This window comes from Diabrotica undecimpunctata, chromosome 4 (assembly GCF_040954645.1).
Source record: "Diabrotica undecimpunctata isolate CICGRU chromosome 4, icDiaUnde3, whole genome shotgun sequence".
NCBI lineage: Eukaryota > Metazoa > Arthropoda > Insecta > Coleoptera > Chrysomelidae > Diabrotica > Diabrotica undecimpunctata.
This window is the reverse complement of record NC_092806.1, coordinates 80053045-80068873: the sequence shown is the minus strand read 5'-3', so window position 1 is coordinate 80068873 and position 15829 is coordinate 80053045. Positions and strand designations below refer to the sequence as shown.

At 32.9% G+C, this 15829-nt stretch overlaps 1 protein-coding gene across 7 annotated transcripts in view; it reads right to left on the bottom strand.

Annotated features, from left to right (window-relative positions):
* CLS (cardiolipin synthase) overlaps positions 1–15829 on the bottom strand; it is a 332416-nt gene that overhangs the window by 194361 nt on the left and 122226 nt on the right. Inside the window, exon 5 of one of the 7 annotated variants that reach the window (XM_072529826.1) lies at positions 13804–13878. The exons of the other annotated variants lie outside the window; for them this stretch is intronic. Coding sequence (XP_072385927.1) covers positions 13812–13878 — 67 coding nt within the window. The 3' untranslated portion in view covers positions 13804–13811. Of the gene's footprint in view, positions 1–13803; positions 13879–15829 lie in introns of those variants that run through there. 7 annotated transcript variants of the gene reach the window in all.

Genomic DNA, 15829 nt, shown 5'->3' with positions numbered 1-15829 from the left:
ATAATTTTACCCAAAAAATCATCTTTGGGTAAATTTTCAAAATTTTTTCAGCGTTAATTTTTTTTTTATGAATAGATGCTAAAGAAGACAAAAGGTGCACCGGCTGGGTCTGGCTCGCTACTTGTGTTGTAGAAAGCAGACAATTCACAAGAGGTATTTAGATGGATGTACGTTCTAAGTGAAATCCTTAAGAACGGTATTATTTCAACAGGCAAACGGTAGTGTTTTGATCAAAAAACCTTCGAGCTAGAGTTGACCAAGATGATTTGACTAGAGGTACTTACAATACAAAAGGCCGGTAGTTGTGGTCAAGTACATCTAACGAAGGCTGTTTCTACACAATCGTCGCGTGTCCAAACAGGTAAAGATAAAATTAAGTACTGCATGTAGACGCCAGTAACAGCACGATATTGATAGCCAATTGCAGCAATTAAAGAAACAATACGTTGCACGTTTGGCGACACGTAATCACAATCACAACGACAGAGGCAAACAGAATCGACACCAAAGTCTATAATACTAACGGATAATTTAAATTAGCGGCTTAACTGTTTATAAACAGTTACAAGATAGACAAATAGATAGATAATAAGTAAGTAAACTTACCGGACTCGTCTGACTGGCTTGTTCGGGAGGTGCTATACAAGTGATGTAATATCGAGCTATTTGATTAGGGCTTGAATTTTTATACAGAGTGGGAGATCGTAGGAGTGGTAGATTTAAAAAACTAAATACAGTATCCAACAAGACCACTTATCCCTCATTAAACATTATATGTCCAATACCTATTTTATCTTCCAAAATCAATTCAACAGACAAATAAATGATGACCCAATGGGCTCCCGTCTATCTCCAGTAATTGCTAATATCTTTATGGAAGACTTCGAGACCAGAGCACTATCCACATCAATGCTCAAACCCACCTGTTGGCTACGATATGTTGACGATACATTGGTCATTTGGCCCCATGACAAGGTTGATTTGGTGTCTTTTCAAACGCATCTGAATGGTATACATCCTAGTATCCAGTTCATGATGGAGATGGAAACTGATTCATCCCTACCGTTTCTCGATGTTATCATAAAGAAAAACCAATCCCAAGGTTTTCATTACTCTGTTTATCGAAAACCCACACATACCAATCGTTACTTGCGTGCCAACTCTCACCATCCACCTTCACAAATCAATTCAGTCATTAATACCCTTGTCTCCAGATCAATACGCCTTTGCGATGATGCAAGTAGACCCGGTGAGCTCTCTTGTTGTGCTGAGCTGAGCTGTGTAAAAAAATCCCTCATCCAAAACGGTTACCGCGAAAATCACATCAATAGGAGCATCCACAGACATCAATCTCCCACTCGATCTCAATCCAAAGACTCGGACCCCTATCATATGAAATCTTTTCTTGCTTACATCTATGGTGTCACTGACAAAATCGACAAAATTCTTAAATCAAGAGGAATAAAAACAATATTTACTTCATAACAAAAACTTTCATCTCTTGTTCGATCAATCAAAGACAACAATCCAAATGAACAACACGGAGTTTATGAAATTCCTTGTGCAGGCTGTTATATCCTATACAGGCCAAACAAATCGTAGAATCCAAAATAGGATTTATGAACATTCAATTTCTGTTCGCAATTCCGATTCAATTTCAGCTCTAGGTAAATACCATCTTCATACAGGTCACAAAATTGATTTTAAAAACTCCAGAAACACAGCCCCCATCCGCTTCTACCAACCAAGAATTATCTGAGAAGTCATAGAGATAGAAAAAAGGCCCAATTGTCTTAATAAAAGAGATGACGCCATAGGGTTACCTTCTACATGGAGACCTCTCATAAAGAAAATATCGTCCCCTCCATCCTGGAATCAAAATCCCACTGTCGGAAATGTTCGCACTAACTCCCGCGCCAATCCCCACCCTAACCCACACGCCAACCTCCAACCAGGCCACGTCACCATCGACGGTATAAATGAACCGTCCCCTGTTCCCAGTCGTAGTAGTGAAGTGAATATTGATCAGTGTAGTAGTGTCTAGGGGCTCAGGAGACTGAGACCTCGGAAGGCCTGAAGAAGACATCAGATAGGATGTCGAAAGCTCGGCGCAATGAAAATCAACGCGGTTCAACCCGGAAGACTGATGAGTTTCATATTAATCTTAGCTCTAGGTTTAAGACATAAATACCTTTTTAACATTAGTATTTTATTTGTATACATGCTTATATATGCAAATATGTACGAAAATCTAAAGATCAAGCAAATCGAACCCTTTTTTATTTCAATTGATTAAGCGATAACTCTACACAACAGACAATAAATCCTCCGTCCATGGAGAAGTTTCACTATATATACATATAAATTATATATATATATATATATATATATATATATATATATATATATATATATATATATATATATATATATATATATATATATATATATATATATAAGAAAAAAAAGGAAGTACTTGTGACTCGTTTGGAAAAAATATATAACTATTTTGGACGAGTTGGAGCCCTTTTATTGACTCCAACCCATCCAAAACAGTTATATATATATATATATATATATATATATATATATATATATATATATATATATATATATATATATATATATACATCCTACTATCATTTTCGCATCGATACATTATGCTTTTACCATCAATTTAGCATCGTTTTGCAAAGTAGCATCTGTATATCGACGCTACTTTACAAGACCTTAATAACTTTTTTCCTGTACTTGTTACAAGAATTTTAACCATCTCATTGATTAGAGTTTTGATACCGTATTGGTATTTTAAAATATCCGCTTTCTCTTTTTATCCCTTACTGAGTTATATAAGTTTATTCCAGAAAATGTTCGAGTCTAAAATGATGATACAGTGAAAATATTATATATATTTAGTTCAGGGTTTTACCGTTTACTCGCTGCCATTATATACATGAAAATGTATATCCCACTTTCATTATCAATCATTTTAGCATCAGAAATTTGGCATCGCTGTTGAATATAATATTACCCACAACGAAATAGTAAATTTAAGAATATATATATTTTGTTCACCCATAAATCATTCTGGCATCATATTCGGTTAAAAGTAACGGGTTATCATAATATATTGCAACTACCTATTGTATCTTTGCTCCAATTGGTCCAATCGTGACGTACAGCGTCCTAAATGATAGGATTTGACCAATTAAATACAATAAGACAGTAAAATCAAATACAGTACCAGTCAAAAAGGCCTTAGTTATATATCTTCGTTTCTATAAGTCTAATCGTGACGTACAGTAACTCAAATAATAGGATTTAACCAATCGAATACAATGAGATAGAAAAATAAAATACCTGTCAAAAAGGCCTTAGTTATGTGTCTGCGGTCCTATTAGTTCAATCGTGATGTTCAGTACCTCAAATGATAGAGTTTAACTAATAGAATACAATGAGATTAACGCGCAGTATTAACGCACAGAGGTGTGTGGCATATTACGGAACAGCATTTAACAAATAACATACGATTACGTCATACATGTCTATGCATACGTCCACTTTTAGTTAACTACTCTATACATGATAAACGCGAAAAAGCTCCAACGTTCACTGTTAGACATATGCCTCCCGTTCACTGCACACATTTACTGCTCCTTGACGCTTTGACGTGAATGGGATAGGATTTAACAAATAGAATGGCAGAAAAAACTAAACAAGACAGTGTTTAAAACGTGGAATGCGTCGTAGAACGTGAAATATTGGCGTAAAATTATGTGATGGCCATAGACGGTTCTTTAATACCCAGAAAACGACTCTCTTTGTAAAGCTACATAGGCTTGCATCTTTGCGGGAAAAAGTCGATCATTCATTTTATAACCCAAAGGGGACCATAAAATATTCAACGGTAAAACGTAATATAATGTAACAGTATGACAAAACTTTTTTCCGCACGGGTTCACACCTGTGTACCTTTACAAAGGGAGTCGTACATAACCTTTAAGTTGATCGTAATACATAACTGCAAAGTATGTTGAAGACTTGGGTTAGTATATACAGTGCATTTGGTGTATTTTTTTTAACATGATTAGGAAATCGTTGACTAGAGACTATTAAAGAAGTTCTTAAAATTTTTGCGGGTCACCGCCTTTTCTGTAAATGTTTTGAATATTGTTATTCATTTAATTTTTTTCCACAATTGGTTGAATAATTCCTGCTGATATTTGGTCTAAGCTTACTTCTTTTCCCCATTCAAGCCGTTTCACAGCTAATTCTACTTCCCCTCTATGGTGCCTTGTTCACCTGTTTTGGAAATTTCCGGCTCTTTTCATCTCTTATAGCATAAAACAGTTGTTCCAGATATCTTTAGCGCGTTTCCTTTTTTTGTGGATGAATATGGTGCCGTTTTCATCTTCTACTATTTAATATGGTGCTACACGATCAACACTTCCAAAGCAAGAAAACACAAATAACACTCCGAATTATATTATACAACTAATAGTCGAAAAACAAAGAGCAAGGGTTAGATGGCAAAGAAGCCGAAATCTTAATGACAAACACAAACATAATCGACTAATCAGACAATTAAGATCAGCGCTACATGAAGCACACAATGCCACATTTGAACACTACATTAGTACATTGTCTAAAGATTATTCAGTATGGATAGCAACAAAAACACTTAAAGAGATCTGAAGAACACAACCCACCAATTAAGAAAGATGATGTTAGTTGAGTAAGATCAGACCAGGAAAAAATGTCAACATTTGCAGAGTACTTATCTTATTTTTAAAGAATACCAACCAGATAATAATAATCAAGCACTAAAACACTGAAAGCACTTTATTTATTTATTACATACGGTCGGTCTTATGGTCTTATTACGACTTCAAGATTATAGGACCTAAATATATCTGGTACCGCACTGCTAATTGAGAATTATGTTTGTAATGCGATAAGAGGTCCGGATATACGAGACACCAGTGACTCATGCTGCACTGATAAAAATCCAACAGGGATCTGCATTTCTATAAAAAATTGATTATTTGTTTTGTGTATTAATTTAGTTTAGAGATCAAACAAGAGTTGCAGTAAAAGATTTTTCTAAATATAGAATGTAAAACATATTTCCAATGCTTTGTGAAAGAGAACCAGTTTATAATATTCCGGACGACGTAAAAACACCTTTTTTAGAATATTGGTCGATGAATTGAAATCATGTTTCAAGAAACGAAATCATGTGCAGATGTTCTACTATAAAAACATGTAAAACCAAAATCTCGATTAAAAAAGTTGCAACCGGTTACTTACGATGAAACTTCACCCTATTATTGATTTTATAATTGATAAAATGGGTCGACAAATGACCAGTTTTAATCCTTACAACATTTAAACATAATAGTTGTATCTTGGTTTAATCAAGAGAAAAGAAAAATTATACACAAGTGCTAAAACCACGAGCTATTCTCGATTATAACTTAATGAAAAAGAGTGTTGATTTTAGTGATCAAATGGCTTCTTACCAAAGCCCAATACGCAAAATTCTGAAGTGGTACCGGAAAGTGGCAGTGGAATTAATATTTAATACCGCAGTAGTCAATGCGTAGTTGCTAAATAATAGAAACCGTGAAAAAAGCGACAACCCATCCTTGAGTTCAGACTGGAGCTCGCGAAGACATTTGCAAATAAAGAAATGTTGGAACCCTCACGACCAGTTACACCCAAAAAATACCATTTCAGGCAAAGCTATGTAGATAATAAAAAGAGAAGAAAGTGTAAAGATGTTACAAAATTTTAAGAAGAAGCATGACTAGTAGAAAGGCCGATAGAAAAGTTAAAAAAGTTAAAACATACTGTGAAGAATGTGATGGCAAAACTGCAATATGTCTAGCGTGCACATGAAGTCCATCAAAAAACAATTTTACTTATACAGGAACTATTTTTGAGTTAAAAATGTATTCTGCCTTAAGTGCCCTTATAGTATTGGAAGTCGTAAGTTGATAGAGTCTAGTAGTACGTTTTTATTGTTAATTACCTCTGTAAAAGTGATTGTGAGTTATAGTATTTGTAAAAAAATGGATGTAAATAATGTGCCTTCGACATATAAAAAGCTAGATGTGAACATAAACGTAGATTGACCACTGCTGAATTACAATCATTGTTAAAAGCATCTGACGAGGACGATGAGTGACCCTAATTAATTCTGACGAAGTACTAGCACAAAGTCGTTTAGAAAAATCAAGGATTGCGTTGTATGGGGACAATTAAGATAAACCGTCTGAATGACTACTGGAAAAGTACGGATAACTTCTATAATAGTATTGACTTGGACTTGACTAGACAATTGCTCATAGCTCATGTTAAGAAATAACCGAATAGACAATCCCCACTTGTCAAGGAAACTAAAAAAACGTGAAGTGGTCGGTATTTATAGTCCTGAAGGAATATGTGTGACCAAGTGCAGAGATAAACAAGACATATACATGATATGTATATTCGGAATTTGGTTATCAGATGGTTAGAACTAGATCAAAAAGAGGATTGGTATCTGAGAAAGTTAATTGCTTAATATAATAAATATAAATGTGGTACAAACTTACGTGAACAAATGCTGAGCTACTATTCATGCGAATATAAGAGTCTAAGGTGGTAGAAAAAGTTAAACAAGTGCATATTTTTCAGCTCATCTTGCTGAATGCATATTTTCTATATAGCAGTAGATATTAAAAGAAGATTTCCCTTTGCGATTTTAAACTTTCGGTCATTGAGAGTCTTTAAGGACCAAATCCCAAGTATCTACCTATTAAAAACCGGCAGTCCACCATTTACCTTAAAATTTTCCAAAAACTGTTCTACGGAAAACTAGGTGCTGCAAATTAGTTTCAGTTATTCATTATAATAAATCATAAATAAAAAATAAAAATGAAATAAAAGTGGAAGTTTTTTATTATTTTTTTATTTTTCTTTACGTATTTTTAACTTTGGCAACATTTCCATAAATTTTATAATTATAAATAAAAATTATACATTTATATAGTTTTTTATTATTTTAATAGAAAACAAATAAACATGATAGTGCACTGGTAGCACTTAATATACATACAGTTACATACAATATATTTTAAATTTAATTTGAAACAAAAAACAATATATTCTACATAAACAAACATAATGTAATCAAAAATTAATTCATTTTAAAAAACTAACCGGCACCATGTGTACATCAACATATTTTATTGGAGACGAACGTGTTACAATGAATTTTGAAACAAACAAAAGTTTATAAAGATTTAAACGCAACTAAGGTGTTAAAAAGTTTTTCTCGTATTTCTCAAAAGTAAAACTACTGAATATATTCAGATTTTAAAATGACGATTCACTTATTTTTTGAATATGCGTTATGAATAAAGACTTTAATCTTTTGCCAGTCTTTATTGTGCAGTAGATCGGAATATTTTTTTATCAACCCTTATCCGGACACTTATTTTTTCTAACGTAGTAGGACAGAGTGTGTCCAACGGACACACGGCAACAATATTACGGCATTTCATGTTATAATTAATTAAATGTGTATCAAATCTTTTGAATATTTATTTTTTACTAATAAAGTAATAATTATTGAGTGCTTGCTTTATAAAAATTAAAAAAACATTGCATATCTTAACCTATAATAATTCTAAAGTATCTACAATATATATATGACTATTATACGTTTGTTTTCGTGTTCTTGATTCTTTTGATGGACATAAGTAACATCTTCTTTTTTGTTGACTGAGTTGTAGCATTTGTGGCAGTTGCTTCTCCTGCAAAGTTCGCCAAAAGGGATCTGGTTGATTTAGACAGTCCTACGTTTGATCTGCGGATAATATGGGGCTTTATAAATTGTTCTGCTGTTTCAATTATGAATAGACATCTTTTTTCGTGTCTTTTTATGTTCCATTTTGGATGCAGGTTGGTCCAGATAACATAAGATGCTAGACAGCATACATCCAACATGTTCATAAAATATGCAAAAGTCCAACGGTTTGTTCTACGTTTGCACATATATTGATGCACCATCTGGTCAAGCAAGTCAACTCCATGTATGCAGCATTTGTGGCAGTTGCTTCTCCTGCAAAGTTCGCCAAAAGGGATCTGGTTGATTTAGACAGTCCTACGTTTGATCTGCGGATAATATGGGGCTTTATAAATTGTTCTGCTGTTTCAATTATGAATAGACATCTTTTTTCGTGTCTTTTTATGTTCCATTTTGGATGCAGGTTGGTCCAGATAACATAAGATGCTAGACAGCATACATCCAACATGTTCATAAAAAATGGAAAAGTCCAACGGTTTGTTCTACGTTTGCACATATATTGATGCACCATCTGGTCAAGCAAGTCAACTCCATCTTTTGTTTTATTATAGTAGAGAATAATCTCTGGTTTATGGTTCACCTCTTCTCCAGTGTCATTCGAGTATTGCATTGTTGACAACACTATGACACTTTTCTTAGGCTTAGGCACGTATGATACCATTGTCGCCTTTTTTGTGAATCCAATTGTAGAAGACAATTATTGCTCCTTGTTCTTACATGGTTGAAATTCAGGAGGAATAAACCTTTTATTTTTTCTAACTGTGCCAACAATTGTTAAACCATTAGATAGCATATTATAAGCCATATATGTTAGAAATATAAGCCATAATGTTATGTCCCTGTTGGTTTGGTAATAAGGTTCGCTTAGTGATTCTACTACTTTACGTACCAAACCAGTAGCTACTTGGTTACCTTCTTTGCCGAGATATGGAATCGCATTTAGAGGATAAAAAGTTTCTGAGTCACATGCCCACCATATTTTCATCCCATACTTCGGGTTTTGTGGGAATATACTGTTTGAACGGACATCTTCCACGATAAGGTATCAACTGCTCGTCGATTATTATATTTCATCCTGGCAAATAATGCTTTTTCAAATTTCCTAATATTTTATTCCATATATTCCGTATAGCAGCCAGTTTATCTTTTTTACGTCTCTCGGATCTTGTCGAAATGAATAAAACGTAAAAGCTCTTTGAACATATTTATACCCATAATGACTCGAAAAATCTGTGGTCTATAAACTGAATTCCACAAAGCTTTATAACTTGCATAGTTTGATTTTAGATATCCAGCGGTGAACAGGAGGCCAAAGAAAGCATACATTTTAATTCTATCACAGGACTTCCATGGTTTATTTTGCAATACAGGATGAGCCTCTATATTGGTGTAACGGACAATGTCATCCACAATATTTTCAGTCAAATATAAGCGAAATGTATCTATTAGTTCTTTAATGAGTGTTCCAGGTGGAAGTTGAACTGTGTGTAATGGTCCTTTTACCATATTCTGAATTCGTGTTCGTCCAGTCGGAAAAGGTTGTGATAACCACTCAGTTTTATCTTTTGCAACATACATTTCTGGTTGACTGTTTCTGATGTGTTCTTCAATAGCTCAAATTTTATTATAAAGTTTTCTAGTCGATATCTACGTTTTATTTAATACTTACATGGATTTTCCTCTGATATTTGTTCATCCTTCTCTACACTAGCTTTCGACAAATAATCATCATCTGATTCGGACTCGTCGTCTAAATCCGCTAGATAGTGTTCGTCTTCATCAAAATCAGACAAGTTCTCAATTATATCTACAAGCTCCGTTACGGTTAACTTTCTTTTGGTCATATTTACTATTTTATATATATATATATATATATATATATATATATATATATATATATCTGCTGCTATCGCTAGTTCTTCTTACATGTCCATACCACTTTAGTCTTCTTTGTTCTATATATGTTAGTATGTCTGTTTCTATTGATGTTCTTTGCTTTATTTCGTCATTACTTCTCCTATCCATTCTTGTTACTCTGCAGCATCTTCGCAGGCATTCCGCGACAGCAGATGGATAAAGAAAATAACCGAATGGAGCCCCATAGGAAGGAGGAAAAGAGGACGACCCCGAAAATCCTGGAGGAACGAAGTAGAGTAAGAGAGGACTGAACGATGGAGAATGGAACAACAGAGAGAGAGGGAAACGGTTGAGCGAGGGAAGGCAGTGAATACTGTAGAATCACTAAATATATATATATATATATATATATATATATATATATATATATATATATATATATACACGCTGAAAAAATAGTTGGCAAATACCAAAGTGGCTTCTGTAGACAGAAGTCAACAATAGACCAGATATTTGTTCTGCGACAGATCCTCGAAAAAACAAGTGAATATAACATCGACACCCATCATCTCTTCATAGACTTTGAAAGCGCATACGACAATATAAACCGAGAATTCTTAATAAAAGCAATGAAAGAATTTAATATACCAACACAACTAATAGAACTGATAAAAGAATCTCTAAAAGTAGAAAGTAGAATCCGGATACAAAATGAATTAACGGAAACAATAGATGTGAAAAAGGGACTACGCCAGGGAGACGCTCTATCATGCATCTTGTTCAACATCGTGCTCGAGAAAATACTGAGGGACACAACAGTCAATACACGAGGAACAATCATTAATAAAAGCGTGCAAATACTAGCATTTGCAGATGATGTTGACATAATCGCAAGATCAAGAAGAGACATGATAGAGGCATACAACCAAATAGAACGAGCTGCACAAAATAGTGGTCTTAAAATCAATCAGACCAAAACAAAATATATGCAGGTAAGAAAAAACGCAGAAATAAGGCAGCCACAAAATATAACAATAGGAGAATACAACATAGAGGAGATAAAAAACTTTATATACTTGGGATCCCTAGTCACGTCTGATAATAACGTTACGGAGGAAGTGAAGAGGCGAATATTTATTGCAAATAAATGTTACCATGGCTTAATTAGACACCTAAGATCAGATAACGTCGCAAGAAAGACAAAATGCCAAATATATAAAACCCTAATAAGACCGGTACTCACATATGGCTCAGAAACCTGGACACTTACTAAAAGAGAGGAAACGTTGTTAGCCACCTTCGAAAGAAAAATCTTGCGACACATATATAAGGGCACAAAAGAAAACGGAATATGGCGAAGACGATACAACTCTGAACTATACAAAATATACCAGGATCCGGATATTATAACATTCATCAAAATAGGAGGGGCTGCGTTGGATAGGACATGTAGAAAGAATGGAAGAAGGCGAAATACCAAACAAAATATTCAAACAGATGCCAGTAGGAAAAAGAACAAGAGGAAGACCGAAACTGAGATACTTAGAACAAATAGAAAATGATATAACAACCTTAAAAATAAAAAACTGGAGAAAAAAAGCACGAAACAGATCGGAATGGAGAAGAATCCTAGAACAGGCCAAGACCCAAAAAGGTTTGTCGAGCCAGTGATGATGATGATATTATATAGTTTAGTAGATGTGTGAAAACTACGTGAAGATATTTCTACGTAAAGAATAAATACCAGTAAAATAAATTGAAAAACTTACCCGAAACTACAGGACTACGAAAATATGAAAAATATCAAACAAAGTAAACTGCAATCTAGGCTAGCAAAAATGCAACTGAATGACTAGTCAGACAAGTCAGAGCTTGTTTGGTACTTCACGTAACCGATAGTCGATAAATATTGATGACCAGTGGCGTAACTGCATCCAATAGCAAATTGTGTCCGGCGGACACACACTGTTCGATTACGTTAGTAAAAATAATTTTATTTTTTTATAGTTTATTTTGGTTAGTTCAAAATAATAGTTGTTGTCTTCAATAAGTTTACTTTAAAGTAGACAAAGTCCTAATTTTTGAGGTAATAATATACTGTGATTTTCGAAATATACAGTAACATATCTATAAGTGTGTCCGATGGGCACACCTTATCCGGCTAAGAGTTAATTATTTACACTCATTTTCCTTCGGTGCTTTTTTATTGGTAATGTGAAGCTGGAATTGTTCTGTTACAGTGTGTTTTTGCAATTCTGTCCAACGTTCCCTCTGAATTGGTTTGCAGCTTTTCTCTTTATCACGGCCAAATTTACTGGTAATAGGTTCAGGTGTAAGCTCAGGTGACCTATGAAGGTCTCTCAATTCCTCTGCTTCATCCACTTCTTCGGATGTATTTTCAGATGTAAATTTAACTGCCTGGCCCTTCTCCATCAGTAGTAAAATTTTTGTTATTTTTGCTGTTTGATAAACATCATCAGGTAGTCTGTAAGATTTTTTATGAACTTCTGACGTATGCCCCATAAAAGTAGACAGCTCTAAATCGCTTTCCTTCATCTCAAATAATTGCGTTAAAGTGGCCATGTGTTTTCTAAGTCTTGTTGACGTCAATGCCTTAGGATTTTCTGCTTTACATGAAAAAGCATAATTTGACAATACTTTATACCCAATAATTGGTTTGTCATTATTTTTGACACTGGCGAAAAAATAGCTGTTCTGCTGATTAATAAAATTATTTCTAGCATCGAGAATAATTTTAATATGTTCCTGCACATCTGGGATTATTAAGACAGGGACGCCACGATCTTGTTTCCCTCTAATTACAATTCGTTCAAAGCTTTTCATCAGTAATTTTTCAGAAGATAGTAAAGCCTCCGAAAATTTCTCGTAGTTTTGTTGTTTGTCTTTTTCCGAGTTAAGGTAAGTATCTAAAAATAATCGTTGTAACTCTCCAGGTCTTTTCCTATTAAGTAGTATAAGTCTACAAAAAATTGTTTCTAATAATATCTTGTACGAATCCTTGTCGTTTAAATCCGATTTTAACTTTCTGGTAGTTATCTCTGCTTGTTTAGTAAGATAGTCCTTTAATAACTTGAGCGGAGCGGAACAACGGTAATGTTGTTCCATTTTTGCATGATTAAATGATTTGATACTTTTGTTGAAATATCAAATTTCCAATTAGATTGTAAAAGCTGTATCATAGTTTTGAAATTTGCTTCAACTTCAGCAGTGGCAACATTAGCATAAACACAATGCAAAATGCACAAATTAATGTGTCTTTTTTAGCTATCATTGAGACATTATCTAACCTCATAGTTGGAAACACTTTTGATTGTAGTCCATTGTCGACTCCAAGTTTAAATAAAAGTTGACTTTTTATTGTCTTACTTTTGTTTAATCTTTTTTGACATACCTTTTTATGATGCCATAACTTCCTAGACACGTAAATCCCGAAACAAAATTCACATGGAATATAATTATCTTAATCGCAAGGTATGTTCGTTTTTTTCATGGGTTTAAAATGAACCTGCGAATTTAAATAATTTCCTTTTTTTCTAATTAGTCCAATTAATTCTTTTCTCTCTACTTTTGGCCGGTTTGGACAAAATCTCTTGAACTTCTATTTCCAAAGGGTGTGCAGTTACAAGATGTCTACTAAAATTTAAAACAAGATTTTCACAAAAATAACAATAATTCTTTAATCTGGTTTGTTTTGATGCAGTCGAAGTAGATGGCGCTGTACTTGTATCCATTTTTACTATTTGATTAATTTCACAATTAACTTCAACTACCGGAATGTGATTATGATTATTAACACTTACATTATCGAAACTTATTTTGTTAATATCATGTATGTCTACATCTATTTCATCGGGAAAGTTTTGATTTTGTTTATCAACTTCTAGACCTTGGACCTTGAAAAATCATATTGCATTAAAGACTGTTAACATAAAATTTCAACAGCTATGTTGCCTGAAACACTTGTTCTTTCTTAATACTTTGGCTTTCCTTGTGAGTTATTCTGTGTGACTTAGTATAACTTCCCTAAAATTTAGAGTGTTAGTACTATGTTAAAATTATATATTTACCTGACTTACTTTTAAATTATCGCTACTTTGATTACTTGGCGAATACGCAAGATCCTTTTCAGAATCGTAGAATAAATCCTAAAATAATATTATGTTAAGGTATGTACATGTAAATTATATTTTTATTGTAATTTCGTATTACTTAACTAAATATTGTAAAAGTTCATCAGAGAGTACAAGACAGAAGACAAGAAGACAGAATAAACCCAACGATTTATTGTGAAAGACGCACACAGTTTATTTGCTGATCCCTGTTCAAAAATATCCCCTTTAAATAAATGAGAAGGCTACCGGAAGAATTTTTTGGGCAGAAATTAAAACAGTTTTTTTAAACAAATTCAAAAGATTACCTTTTTTGCCCCGGAAAATATGTTTTTATGTTTGGGTCATTTTAAATAAAAAAGATTTCTTGTCATTTTTAAAAGTTTTAAAAATTTCTTAAAAAGTTGACAGTTTTCGAGTTATAAGCTATTTAAAATCTGAAAAATGCGAAAATATGCATTTTCGAGGCTTAAACACTCATGTAAATTATTATTTTTGAGGTTGCCAAGTGCCTAAATTGAAATTTAAACATTCAGTTTTATGATTCTGGCGAATAATCGGGGCTTATTTCAATTTAGACCGTTGTTTTTTAATTACTTATTATGCGCGTCCACTAGACGTTTAAGTAGTCTTTTAAAATAATAATTTACATACGAGTTTTTAAGCCTCGAAAATGCGTATTCTCGCATTATTCAGATTTTAAAAGAGACCTTCTTGTGTTTAAAATGACCTAAAAAAACTAAAAAAATATCTGGAGCAAAAAAGATAAGCTTTTGGCGCCGTTCTGATTTGTTTAAAGGGGACATTTTTGAGCAGGAATCAGCAAAGAAACCAAATCAGAAATTTTTTCATACGGGAGCGGCCTCACAACATGGACTGTAAGGATATGCTTTTCTAAAGGCGAAAAAGTTACGACCCTGAATTATCCAATATGATGACGATGTATAGAAAGACTATACATATTTGTTAAATTATATTAACAGCTTTTAGTTGTTACTGTATTTTGAAATTGTACGTTCCAAACAAATAAATTTTAATAAGGTTCTGAAACTATTGTCTTGTGGCATGTTTAAATTAAGTGTTATGTTTATATGGGATTAGCCACAGTTGGTTTGTAATTATAAATACATTATTACATAAAAAATACTGACTTTTCGATTTGCACTACGGAAATCGTTCACAGAGAAAGTTAAAATAAAATTAAAATAAATTTTATTGCGAAAATTTTTTTTAAAACACCTTTTCGGCTATGAATTTGTAATTGTCCTTTCCGCAATTTCTTATTATTAATTGGCATGTTTACGTAACAATAATTAATGGAATTAAAACTGTACAACTACAAAAAGTTGAATATAAAAGAATTAAAAATGTATTATTTATTACTAAGGACTATACTAAAATGTGTATAACATAAATGACAAATGTAAAAGCATATCCTGAAGTTATTATTGAATCAGGTCAAAAAATTTTGGTTTTATTTGGTGTAGAAACAATATCTATACAAAAATAACAGAAAAAACTATTTTAAATGTTATCAATTTAAAAAGGGCAATAAGTACAAAAAAACAATTTAAACAAAATTCCAATCAATAGGTACCAAACTAAAAATTATATTATAAAAGTCCGGAATGTAAAATATTAAATAGAATTTTGGCAAATGCAAGTAATTTTATTTAAGTGAAACTAAACAATTATAATTACCTAAGTGAAATTTAAAATGAAAGCAAAGCTACTCAACAAAATAGTTCAAAATATTTGTGTGTGATACCCAGAAAGGATGGCCTTACAAACCACACAAATTTTGAAAACATAAATAGGTATCAAAACTGTATTAAATTGTCTTTGCTGCTAATAAGTTATAGAAAAAGTCAGAATAGACAGAGTAGAAAACTTATAATTATAAAATTCATTTAACCATTGACCATGTCATTGTGATAACGACTTCTTGTTTGTAAGTGAAAACGGCAATAAGTATAAAATTAATTTC